At 42.3% G+C, this 14,230-nt stretch overlaps 1 protein-coding gene across 1 annotated transcript in view; it reads left to right on the top strand.

Moving 5' to 3' along the window:
* The window catches only part of LOC136886748 (uncharacterized), a 595,319-nt gene that overhangs the window by 515,750 nt on the left and 65,339 nt on the right, over window positions 1–14,230 (top strand). The window contains exon 10 of the mRNA XM_068230940.1: window positions 6,361–6,511. Within this exon, the coding sequence (XP_068087041.1) occupies window positions 6,361–6,511 (151 nt within the window). The remainder of the gene's footprint in view (window positions 1–6,360; window positions 6,512–14,230) is intronic.

Genomic DNA, 14,230 nt, shown 5'->3' with positions numbered 1-14,230 from the left:
TTTTGGCCAATTTAGATTATTACTAATTCCGGAATATTAGCTAATGTATTACGTGAACGTCTGTGTCAATCTAATTTAATTAGCCATGTTACACCGCTCTTGAATATGAGGCTCCGGTGAAAATCCTGCTTAACGCGCAAGGCAAGCAACGAAAATCTGTATCAAATCCTCCTTAATGTATTTACAAATTAGGAACCATCTGTCAAGATTTTTTGAAGGTCTACAATCAAAATATTAACTACATTACTATGGACATTAAATACAGTATTGCGGAGCACATTAGCGCGAGGTTGATAAATTATAGAAATAGAAATATATTTATTTAAAGTTCATTAAAACTAGGATCAGAGGTCCCTTTGGCTGTACCTAACTGCCACTTTAACTTAAGTGTATCAATTAATATACACAATGTAACAAAAAGAATACATAAAAAGCGTAAGATACATTCTCATACTGAGGATATAAGAATAAGAACCAAACATCTAAAAGAGTACAATAATACTTTTACCATTTCATAAACATACACTATACTAACAAGAAAGAGAAGACATAAGAGAAACCTAAGAATTTTAATGCCGAGGATGAATTAAGAATAAAACAGAGCATCTAAAATGTACTGGTAGCAGTCAAAGGAGTATTTAGTTATCATATGCCAAAATAATTGAGGGGCTCCAGATCAAAACCTTCTTAAATAATTTTTGGACAATTTGGGTTATTACTGGTGTCTGGAAGTCCGGAACATAAGCTACTGAATTACGTGAACGTCTGTGTCAATCTAATTTATTTAGCCATGTTAAACGGCTGTTCAATATGAGCCTCCACTGAGAAACCTGCTTAATGCATTTACAAATTAACTGATTTACATAATTTTTTCCGTAATTACATCCTTGGTTCAATACCTCCAATCAATATATTAGCTGCATTATTATGGACATTTTAAAGACAGTATTGCGTAGCACATTAGCGCGAGATTGTTAAATTATGGAGGGACATAAAGACTACTGTCTATAAGTCCCAAAGACTCCAGGAATAGAGTCCAAAACCCTGGACAAAGGAAACGAGGCGTCGCCATCAGACAGAGATATGGATAATATCTCTTGTTTTTTCTTTGTCAGGAGCCTGATAGTTCACATCGTTTTAAATATTAATTACGTTCGCATTTTTTATGTAGGTACAGCACAAAGCCACCCAAGCCACAAAACCAAAGCTAAGGGTTTTAAATGCAACTAACTGACAGAAGCAGTTGTAGGTCACTTCAATAAATCTTTTTTTCTCATACGACCAAGCAACTGCAATTTACAAGATGAACTCCCAGATGCTGCTGGCGAACCACGTGATTCAGAGGGGGGTTCTGATATTAGTACACGGTTTGTTTAGAGTGATCCATAGTGCATAACACATAGTTGGACTTAAACAGCTTGCAAACAGTTGTGAAGTACAGTTCATTATGCAATTATCATTGTCGTAATAAATTTAAATAATATTAAAACCAAACCGGTATTTAAAGATTACTTTATATATGATTTGTATGAACTCCGTAGCAAAATCTGCCTAGTGTAAAATCAAAATTAAATTACAACTAATCTCATAAAACAAAAACGAAAGAAACAATATCAGAGAAGAAGAAGTAATGGAAAGAGAAATTTTCACGAAGAAAGTTTTAAATATGGAAGGATTCCAAGGGAGGGAGACAAAGAAAACCGGCACAAAGTGATCTGAAGAAAGAAAAAAGAAACATAGTAAAAAAAAATGAAGGAATTTTGAAGAAAAGGAAGGAACAACAACAAAGGATGACGAATTGAAATTGGAACGTGGTCCCTAGTCGGCCCTAACGCAAGAACAAGAAGAAGAAGAAGACAGTAGTACAAAAATAAAAAAAGGTAAAACAAATATAATATTAACGGTTATTCCGCTATACATTTTTCTAACTCCTCTCAAAAATATAAATTATACATTTGGCAAGTTTTGCATCGTAGCGCCTCAATTAGTGTTGCTTCCTACGCATAACCTAATGAAATCAATATAACTAACGTATTTATTTAGCAGAAGGCGTTTGTATACAAAATAACTTACTTCGCTTCCTTACTATAACCTAATCCACTGAATAGAACGAGACATAAGGCACAATTAAACTATTAAAAGTGTAAATCTGTTTAGGAACGCGCCCCTTCACTGATTGTAACTGAGAGCCGTGCAAGCAGCTGCTAGGCTGTACTCTGCTCCTTTACTTGCCTGAGCTGAAGCGCTGCTCATTGTGCCGAGTTATGCCTGCCTTTGCTTTAGGGTGTTATATTGCGATTGCAAAGGTCTTCTAGCCCGCCCAGTGGTCTCGTGAGGAAATTTGCATAAGAATTAGGGGTTCTAAAAATGCATACACACTGACAGTTTTGCTAACCATTTTTATGGAAATGTAGTTTTTCCTGTGGATTTACAGGACGATTACCACACGGGTAATACCTCATTCTTGCAGTGTGAGATCCATCGTCTGATAGAACCCATTCAAAAAATGCGGTCTCCCCTCGTCATCCGAAAGGAATTGTTTAAACATGATTAAATCCTACTCTATTCCGCCATACAAATTTGCTTTTCTGAAAAATAATAATATGAGGGTAATTTTAAAATAAAGATAAGAACATAGTTCTGTTTCGAAATCATTATGTTTTCTTTAGACATAATCACCAAAGTTATTCAAATATTTCGCACAGCATAAAATGAGTGTTTCCTTTCCTCAGCAATAGAGAGTGGTTGCTGGTTCGTTGAGCACCTCCAAGTGATACAGCATTTTATCCCTGTTCTCCCGTACCACTTCATCAATGGTATTAACGAATGTGTCTGAAGTTGATCGAAAGTTACTTTGTTCTTCATCTTCCACAATCGATTGAACTTCTGCAAATTCACCGCACCACAATTTTCCTGTGAGTGTTGATAGGTTCTGTGTTGTTGATCGCAGGCAACCGATCACTAAACAAACCTCCTCCAGTGATCACTTATTCCGAAAGTTCATCATTTTGGAATTCGCGCTGTGCCAAGTTCCTGTGTACCTTTGTGCAACCTATCAGTGTGATTACAAACTATTGAATACGTAAGTCCGTTCATTTTTTATCTATCTCCGCAATTGCGACGTAATCAATCTCAAGACCGGTTGAGATCAATAGAGTTATGAATCATTGATTGTTGCACTGGGATCAGTGTGTGAAATGTAACAAGCTACGAAAACAATTTGAAGAATGCTTCAGGTATTGTTTGCAACGTCTTTCTTGTTTTGATGTTCAAATAATTTTCATATAGTTCAGTTTTCGCAAGGCAGTTTGTCATAGTGTAGGAGCACGTTTCGTCATCTTAAATTCAAGTCTTCATAGCTCAACAACTATATAGGTATATTGTGGGGACACAAGTCCGTTCACATCGTAATCCACACGGAAGGAATGTTCAGCCTGAAGAGGCCACAACCCGCTCTACATTAGCGACAACACAGGTGTCCTTGCACTGGAATGGCTAGGAGTAAAACCGGCAACTTGTTCGTCCGCTCCTTTAAGTGGGTATGCGTACCTTCCAGATGTTCTAAATGGCGATACGATACGAACGGAATTCTGTCCCCACCTGGTATCTGTATATATTGAACCCAAATTCTAACTTCAAGCGGTACAATTATATTCATAAGAACATCAGCACACGTACTGTATGTAACCACAGGGATACTGAATTTTACAAAAACGCTAGTGGACGTAATGTTACAATTCTGGGAACAAATAATTTGTATGCACAAATAAATAATTGCCTGGACTCATACTTCACGGAAGGAAAGTACGAGAAGCGTACTATATTGTTTTGCACTTTATTTTTTGTACTTCTGGGTATGGTTCACATTTCATTTTTGAAAGTAGTGACGCGTAACTAGTGTCTTGTTCCACCGTTTGGTAGCAGCACACGCACAGGAGCCAAGGAATGCACTCGTCATAGCCATTACATAATAACACTGTCAGCGTAGGAGCAGACAACATGGAAAGCAACTGTCAGGGACAGCGCTATACGACTTGGTTCCTATGGAAAGAAGGCGTGACCACAGCAGAAACTCATCCTCGCTTGGTGACAGTCTGTGGAGAACATGCGCCGTCACGGAAAACAGTTTACAACTGGGTGGAAGGTTGGAAAACAGAGCGCACATCGGTGAACACGGGAACCAGTTCTGGAAGGAATGTGACAGTGTCAACACCAGCCAACATCGCCTGGGTCGAACGGGCCATCCCAGGAAACAAATGCATCACATTAACGGAAGGCAGCCGAAACACCCTGCAGCGGATCGTACACGGCCGCTTACAGTTGGGGAAGGTGTCATCCACGTGGGTGCGTAGACTCTTGTCTGCAGACGAAAAGCAGAGGCGTGTAGACGTGTGCAGAGAAATTTTGCAACGCCATGATCAATATCCAGCCGACTTCATGGCTAAGCTTGTGTCGGATGATGAGATATGGCTCCATTACCATGAGCCACAAGCGAAACAACAATCGACGCAATGGCAGCATAGGGGAAGTCCACCGCCAAAGAAATGTCGAACAGTGCCATCAATTGTCAAGTGAATAGCGACAGTGTTCTGGGACACAAAGAGCATCCTCATTGACTGGATCGAATTTGGGGCCACGATTAACAGTGCAGCATACATGGCAACCCTGAATCGCTTATATCGAGCCATTCAAACTAAACGGCCAGGAAAATGGGCTAAAGGTGTGCTTCTGCAACATGACAATGCCCGGCCCCACACTAGCCGAGAGACCATCGCCGCCATTGATCAAATGGGATTATCGGTGCTGCCACGTCCACCATACTCTCCCGACTTTGCACTAAGTAATTATCACATGCTAGGGAACATGAAGAAAGCTCTGCGTCGTCGCTGTTCTTCGGATTTTGCAGAACTGGACACAGCTGTCAAGGCATGGGACGCAGCAATCCGAAAGAATGGTTTCAGGAACGTCTGGAGAGACTGACACATAGATGGCAAAAGTGCATACAGTTACAAGGTGATTATTTTGAGAAGGTGGACGTTACAATTGATGTGTAATGTACTTCATTTGGGTAGAAAGAAAATAAAGTATAAAACAATATAGTACGCCCTTTGTACTATTCGAACATAATTTTGCACATTTAACATAAATTCACAAAATAATATTAAGAATTTGATAACGCCTTAGCATAATATTTTTTACAGAAAAATTGGCATTGCTCTATAAATAAAATCCATTTCATATTTACACGATTCTGTTTCCAAAATCAAATTCAAAACACATCAATAACATACCTACTCTAGAACCCCTGAGATATTCCTTCAGAAAAATACTACGTTTCTCAATTCCTTTCACATGAACTTCTTGCACTGTTAATATTTTTAAAACTTATATTATTCGTGTCATAGAAAATAACCTTGGGCAGGTTATTTATATGAGTAAAATGCACAGCATGAATTCAATTTCGTGCAAATATCTTCAATTTTTTCTGAATTATGATAATCATAATATTAATAATGATAGTGTGTGGTCTTCCGAGTTGACGCCCATAGGCGTCCTGCGCAATTGTGAGGATGGAGCTTATCTATAATGAATTCTAACGCTGAGGAGTGCACACACATTCAGCCCTGAGCCATCGAGATTAATCAATGAAGGTTAAATACCCGACCCGCCAGCGATTCGAACTCTGGGCTCCTTCTACCAAAGATCGCGATGGAGCCAGACAATGTATATTCGCCACTTACTTTTGCTAGTTCGCTAGAGGAATTGGAAAGGGGGAGGGGTAGATCTTCGATGAACAGATTGATCTGCAAGACAGTTCAGTAGCTATCTGTCAATATGTCAGTGATATTCTTTTGATGACATTTGAAAGGCTCACTTGCAGTGTATGCACTCTGATCCGGAAAGTCTATTTAGGATGTCGATCCTTCGGTTAGCGGGTGGGTATTCCTGTTAAACCACATGTAGTCTATTCTCAAGTTCACTCGCTTGTGTGAAGTAAAATAGTCCAAAGAATGATACCATGAAACAGTTCATGTAATTTCACACTTTCACCTGTTTTTTTTATTATGAAAAATAGATGTGAAAAGGTGAATATGGAAAATGCGCAACCAATATAATGACAGAATAGGATGTAGCAACTGACTTACATTATTTAAATATTCAAAAATGTAACCTTTAAAGCAGTGGAGATTTTTTCATCAGATTAAGGAGGATTGGATATTCTATAAAGAAAAGTTGAAAAAGTAGTTTTTGGTCCGTAAAGATGTATCTCTTTCCCTTAAAGTGAATTCTTTATTACAGTATCTTATTTTGAAAATGTAATTTTGTTCTTGTGATTAACTGAAGATGTCTTCTGTGCAGGTCAGGTGGGTAACGTGATAACGAATCGAAACGCCAATCGTCTGGAGTTTGAACGTCTCCTGGATGGTGCTAAGACGTACATGAGGCACCACAAAGTGCCTGGTGGGATGAAGAGAAGAGTGCTTCGGTGGTACGACTACAGCTGGTCCAGGTGAGCAAGTAATTCTGAATTTGATCCCTTTACATGCCTGCTCCGTGGTGGAAAGGGTTAGCGTGCTTGCCTCTTATCCAAAAATCCGAGGTGATGGTGGAGCTCTTTTCAGGAGAGAAGGAGGAGGGCTGCATCTTTGTAACCACATACCAGCCCTCCGGCCAATCCTAAATTTCTGGCAATATCGGGAATCGAAAGCTACAAGATAAAGGATGTTAATTCTGAGCGAAGACTGGAATGCGGTTCGCTCAGCTTCGTTAGTCCAAATGAGGAGCTGATGGTAAAAGACACAGCGGACATTGATAGGTCTTACGGCGACGATGGGACAGGAAATGGCAAGGAGTGGGAAGGAAGCGGCCGTGGCCTTAATTAAGGTACAGCCCCAGTATTTGCCTGGTGTGAAAATGGGAAACCACGGAAAACCATTTTCAGGGCTGCCGACAGTGGGGTTCGAACCTACTATCTCCCGAATACTGGATACTGGCCGCACTTAAACAGGTGTTTTACCAAGAATTTTTTTGTTTCCAATTGATGTCATCACTTCTATCGGAAATTTTGAAGAGTGATATTTCTAGGGAAATGCTTTATACCACACAACATTTTGATTTAATAAAAATAGTTTCTTTCATAACTTGAACACCACCTCGGATTGATAAAAAGAGAAGTTTTCTGATCTTGCTGACTGTGGTCTAGTTGAACGAATAACTCCACATGTTTCTCCGGATATTGCACCTAGTATTTTTGCGCTTCTTCCGAAGGTCAGTGGTAGATAAGGTACAGCCCCACCATTAGTCTGGTGTGAAAATGGGAAACCACGGAAAACCATATTCAAGGCTGCTGATAGCGGGACTCGAACCCACTATCTCCCGGATGCAAGCTCACAGCCGCGCGCCTCTAACCGCACGCCAACTCGCCCGGTTTTTCAAATTTCGTGGCAGAGCCGGGAATTGAACCCGGGCCTTAGGGGGTGACAGCTAATCATAATAACCACTACACCAGAGAGGCGAACTATTTTGAAATAATTGAACAAAACCATTCGTGTAGTAACCGTTAATGGAGAAAGGTAAATAAATGAAAAAGACATTAGAAAAACAAATTCATCGGGTTTTGAATATGGGGCACAAAAGTGAGAATCCGCCGGGAACACCACTGAACCACCGCATCGGCTGAACGTATTGCGCGCTAATAGGAACGTAAAGCAGGTCGGAAAATTAGACCCTCATCTTCTTGGAAACTTTTTTCTTTTTTCAATTTTGCTTTACGTTGCACCGACACAGATATTTCTTATTGCGGCGATAGGATAGGAAAGGGTTAGGGATGGGAAGGAAGCAGCCGTTGAAAGTACAGCCCCAGCCTTTTCCTGGTGTGAAAATGGGAAACCGCTGGAAATGATCTTCAGGGCTGCCGAGAGTAGGGTTCGAACCCATTATCTCCCGGATGCAAGCTCACAGTTGCGCGCCCCCTAACCGCACGGCTAACTCGCCCTGTTTTCTCGGAATCGGTCGAGTGCCTACGGATAAGCCGAAACATGTGTTCGCTTATTTCGACCCCTGTTTCACTCACCACAGAGTCTGAGAAATCCGGTTGTTACACTTGGCGAGTTCCCCTTGTGAGAGTAGCGACCGTTGACCTCGTTCGAATTTGAAAGGGGGAAACCACTGAAAACAATCTTCAGATCTACAGAAAGTGAAGATTCAAGCCAACTATTTCCCGGATGCAAGTTCACAGGGTCCACCTCTGTGTAGTAGTTAGTGTGATTAGCTGCTACCCCCGGAGACCCGGGTTCGATTGCTGACTCTGCCACGAAATTTGAAAAGTGATACGAGGGCTGAAACGGGGTCCACTCAGCATCGGGATGTAAACTGAGTAGAGGTGGGTTCGATTCCCATCCTGGAAGTGGTTTTCCGTGGTTTCCCACTTCTCCTCCAGGCAAATGCTGCGATGGTACCTAAGTTAAGGCCACGGCCGCTTCCTTCCCTCATCCTTGTCTATCCCTTCCAATCTTCGCATCCCCCCGCAACATAGCGGGTGAGGCCGCCTGGCCCAGAAGCTCCAGGACACTGCCCTTGAGGCGGTAGAGGTGGGATCCCTCGCTGATTCCGAGGGAAAAAGCTACCCTTGAGGGTAAACAGATAAAGAAGAAGAAGAAGAAGAAGTTTACAGGTGCCCGACTCGTACTATGCAGCTAATTTCTTCGTAGGAAATATACATTTCAATAATTGTACATAAAAACACTTTATGATCGTGGGGCGCATTGCTGAACACTCATTACCTGGCTGAGTGGGTTTGTTAGCAATATATTAAGCCCCTTAATGACTCTACGAGTCGCTTAATTAGTGACTCTAAATTACTCCCGCTTGACACAATACCAAGAGCAGCTCATTTACCGCGAGTGTTCATAAGTTAATAACACGGAACGGAGATGAAGAGGAGTGATAACACATATCACTTCTTTGTTTCGATCCCAACGAGCATTTTACCAGTCGCTGGTAGAAACAGAATGTCGTAAACAATTCACGCAATGATCACAGCCGGACAGATTGTAACATCCGGACTGGACGTGTCTGCGCTGCATTGTAGCGATAATCAAGGTAATTACTGCTGTAGTGGAAACAAGCCAATCACAGGTAACCATTCGTATCAACAGATGGCGATAAACCAAATACATTTCACGCAGTTGTCAACCAGTTTCTCTCTAGACTGTTCCATGTTAAGAAAACAAGGTTTCAGTGAACATTATTTTCTTTCTTTCTTTCTTTCTTTCTTTCTTTCTTTCTTTCTTTCTTTCTTTCTTTCTTTTTAATCTGTTTATCCTCCAGGGTTGGTGTTTCCCTCGGACTCAACGAGAGATCCCACCTCATTCCGCCTCAAGGGCAGTGTCCTGGAGCGTGAGACTCTGGGTCGTGGCATACAACTGGGTAGGAGGACCAATACCTTGCCCAACATGCAGCCTCACCTGCTGTCCTAAACAGGGGCCTTGTGGGGGAATGGAAAGATTAGAAGGGATAGACAAGGAAGAGGAAAGGAAGAGGCCGTGGCCTTAAGTTAGGTACCATCCCGGCATTTGCCTGGAGGAGAATTGGGGAAACCATGGAAAACAACTTCGAGGATGGCTGAAGTGGTAATCGAACCCTCATCTACTCATTTGATATCCCGAGGCTGAGTGGACCCCTTTCCAGCCCACGCACCACTTTTCAAATTTCGTGGCAGAGCCGGGAACCGAACCCGGGCCTCTGGGGGTGGCAGCTAATCACGCTAACCACTACAGCACAGAGGTGGTCAACTTTATTTTTCTACCTCAAATTAACATAGATAGGTAGAGAGAGAGAGAGAGGGGGGGGTCTATCAGTACCTTTGAGAACGTTTAGGCCTATATTAATTTCAGGTAAAATCAGGGGTGTATCGTCCTAATGATCGCACGAGCACGCGAACACCCTGGCAATCCCAAAACTCTTGAAATTTGCACGATATTGTGTAATGAGAACAAGATTTCTGTACGTTGAGAACGTATTTACAGAAGTTGTAAGTGCCGATTCACTTTCCGTTTCCATTTGAATCACGCGCCACGCCAACCCATCACAACCACGTTCGGCGTATTACATAGCTAGAGCTTGAAGGGGCAATGCTGTGAATACGGCGAATATGACCACAGTTTTCTGTGTGATTACTACAGCCCGGATTTTTATCCGTTAATAGGTTAGAGTGCAAACTTCCTGGAGCGAGTAACAAGTATAGACGACCTTCGCAGCGACTATGCTACGGGGTTTGCATAAACATTAGGGGTACGGCCCCATCAGAACCCCTGTAATATATATTACTCTTGCTACATTATGGAAGAGCGGGTGGCCGACACTTCCTACTAACCAAATTAGTTTGCAATCTAACCTGTTACTGCATAAAAATCCTGGCCTTAGTGATCACGGCACTACCTGCTCGATATGCATCCGATGGCTGGTTCTTATCGAGCAGGCAGTGGATTACGAACCGCTGTCCCACTTCCAATGCCCCCTTTAAAAGTTCTTTCCAAATCCCAAAGATGGCAGCACGTATCGCGTAGTCCGTGGCAGTGGTTGATGCTGTTACCGCGGAGTGGTTAATTGACTAACCGTATGGCGCTGTTTACAGTCGCACGTGTAACATAAAATTCCTCAATGAACCAAGGAGGCGACATAATGTACAGGCTAACTTAGCTTCTGTTAATATATTGACCGACTGAGGAGCAACTTAGGCCTATATATCGGAATTTTTTAATCCACTGTCAGCTCTGTGTGAACACCCAAAGATGTTTGTGCGCATTTTTATCTTCACGTACCCTCAAATATTAATTTGTTTTGTACAAGAAATATAGCTGCGATGAGACTCGAATTCACGTGTTCTAGATTCGTAGACAAGCACGGTGACCACTCAACCACCACTCAGGTTGACTATGATTTAACTCTCCAAGTATATATATGCGTTGTATTGGAATTGGGGATTCATCAATTTTTCGTAAATTACAACCTGTGACAATAAAGTTCGGTGAATAGTCCTGTACTATCAACATAGATGAACAATGCACGACAGTGACCTTACCGTCCTTTCAAATAGTCCCCTCCTATAATTATGCACTGCTGAGATCGGCGATACATGTCCTGGAAACTTTGCAAGAAGGCTTCCTTTGGGATGGTGTTCAAAAGCCTCGTCACGTTTCGTTGGATGTCAGGAATATCGTCATATCTCTTTCAAAGCGAGTTTGATGCGTGAATTTTCAGCTCTCATCTTTTTCCCGACGAGGGGATCTCGGAAAACGCCATTCCATGCTTTGCCATTTCGTTTCACGGTCGTACCTGATACACCAGGTTTCATCCTCAGTAGCAATACAGTTCAAGAAATTTGGTGTCGCATCCGCCATTTCAACAAAATCCTGTGAAGCTTCTAAACGTGCCTGCTTATGATCGTCTGTCAAGTGATGTGGCACAAGACGAGAACACGTTTTACTCTTCCCTAACTTATGGGTAACGATTTGTCGCACGGATTCACGGTTAATCTGCAGTTCATCCGCTATCACAGTTAATCGCCGATCGTTCGTGATTAATGCCCTCACCTTCTCAATGTTTTCGTCACTGACGGCGAAATAGTCCCCTCCCATAACTATGCACTGCTGAGATCGGCGATACATGTCCTGGAAACTTTGCAAGAAGACTTCCTTTGGGATGGTGTTCAAAAGTCTCGTCACGTTTTGTTGGATGTCAGGAATATCGGCATATCTCTTTCCTTTCAAAGCTAGTTTGATGCTTTACCCGGCCTCCTCGAAACGGGCGAACCGCTCGTACACACGCTTCAAGGACAGTGCTTGATCTTCATAAACACGTACCAGCATCGCATGCGTTTCTTTCGGTGTCTTGCGAAGCTTAAAACAAGAATGTATATCGATCTTTTGGTCGTTTCATGTTCCTGTTCGCAGTTCACAACCAACGCACTAAACACGCACTGTGTCAAACAGGTCTTACACGCCACACACACACGATGCTCAACTGAACAACGTTGGGAGCAGGTGGTCAAAACCTGCTGTTACGCAGGTGCTGCGTTGTGTGTCGCCAGTGTTGCCGTATCGACCGTTCCGACTTTATTCAGGGAACTTTATTTTCACGGGTTGTATTAGGTTGCGGATCTGACATGTTTAAGTAAAATTGGTCGCCTTTAGTGCTCTACCAGCTCCACTTCGTGCGTCATGGTATTTGACCTTTTTATTTTCGGAAACGAAAGCGTATTGATCTGAACCCTTACACATGTTATTGTTGAGTGTAACCCTCTTCTTTCCAGTCATGGCCATCCATGGATACTTCATATTACAGCCTGCACGATTTCTAGGTAACATCGCGTGTTTTTGTATCAATAATTTCGTGACATAAATTTTCATATAACCATAAAACATATTTATATCAAAATGGACGTTTGTACATTTCCTGTGCTCCATACTGTGTGTACACGTGAACGTTTTTAATCCCATAGTGACCTGTTTTTGATAGTATTATTAATTCAGTAGAATACAAAGCTTTGTGTGTACCCTGTGTGGACTGCTCTGTATTACATATCGTCTCTCTTGAGAGCCACAAAATTAAACACTGAGGAGCGTGTTAGTCTTGTTTGAGCGTAGACTTTGTTTGACATTATGCTAAGCCCAGCGTTAAACCACACACATACACAGCTAGTTTGCGGAAATATTTTTGAAGGAAAAATAAACAGATAGACATTCATAGAAGTGTGGGTGTTTGCATGAGGGAGATGCTGTCAAATTACATTCTGAATAACTGTGACATTAGATGAGGTATTCATGATATACGTGATGAAAATAATCCATAAATTGATGCTACAAAGGAAACATTGAGGGCGGATAATTACGAGTGTGGGCAGGTAAGCGATTGTCGCGCAGATTTTTGGTGACAATGTCACCCAGCGCAATTCGGGTTCAAATGAAAGACACACAGATAGTCAATTCAATACAGTTTTATTATTGTCTCAAAACAAATTGGAGTCTCCTCGCTTACCTCAGCGCCCGGTGGAGGAATGACACGCAAGATCGTGCTCCACATGTTTGTGTGGTAGGGGGTGTAGTGTTGATATAATTGCCAACAATCGGAGACAAAACAAAGCAGGAATCTTTGAACCTACGCTAAGGTTTGAACACTCTCTTTCCCAGGCAGAAGACGTAGATAAAGGAAAAGAAGATATACATGTGGTCCGAAACAGCGTGAACTCGGTCTGTCAGCGTTAGAGGGTTGGTCATACTGATAGAAAATTTGAAACAATTACGTCTATATCCCGCGCCATTGTCATTTTATCATGTGTTAAAGTTAGCCAATCAGATCGTTTCGCGGGCGAATTCAAATAGGCTTTGCGAGGCGGTGGTGCGAAATCTGCACGTTGCTTGGCCGGGCTTGAGAGTAATGCCGAGAAATGAGCATCGAACACTAACACACCGCGGGTTTCAGCCAACATACAGCTGCGTGCTTGCAGTGGGCCGAGCCTATCAGCAGGGAGGTCCTCGTTCAAGTCGCTCCCCAGGAGAAGTTTATTTCCTCTATAGGCGCTCTCAAGCCGGTCATAAGCCACATGCAGATTTAGCAAGCGACCTGATTGGCTAACTTCAGCAGGTGAGAAAATGAGAATGGTGTGAGATATCGACGTGTATGTATGTATGTATGTTCAGTCTTCAGCCCGAAGGCTGGTTGCATCCTCAACAGCTCCGCCCTCAGCTATCATAGATGGCCTAGGCATCATTGAAGAGGCGTACTAGGGAAATGAGGAGAGAGGTAGTTTCCCGTTGCTTTCCTCACCGAGCCAGACGTTGCTATTACATATCAGTCTGCCAAGCCCACTGAAATGCATGCACCAACCGACCCTATGATCAAAATTTTCCCACCATTCATGCCAGAGACTGGCTGCAGAAGGAATGGCATTATTAGCATCACTCATACCTCAGTCACATTCATATTGCCAAAGCCAAGTGTAAGACAGAGACAGATCAATGAAAGTACCAAGATTGCTCTAGCCCATACCAGAAGACATAGTGCACTGTAAACACTAGGTCCTGCCAGCAAAGGCAGGGTATCGATGTATATTTTTTCAAATTACCTATCAGTCTGCCTGCTGTCATTTCTTGATGGATGCAGTACTTTTGCATCCATCTCTTAGCACAGGCCAGAGCAAAGTGTAGCTTCCACTGAAGTCCCAGTCTCA

Source organism: Anabrus simplex, chromosome X (assembly GCF_040414725.1).
Source record: "Anabrus simplex isolate iqAnaSimp1 chromosome X, ASM4041472v1, whole genome shotgun sequence".
NCBI lineage: Eukaryota > Metazoa > Arthropoda > Insecta > Orthoptera > Tettigoniidae > Anabrus > Anabrus simplex.
The sequence above is the reverse complement of the archived record's forward strand: the minus strand, read 5'-3'. Positions and strand labels throughout refer to the sequence as shown.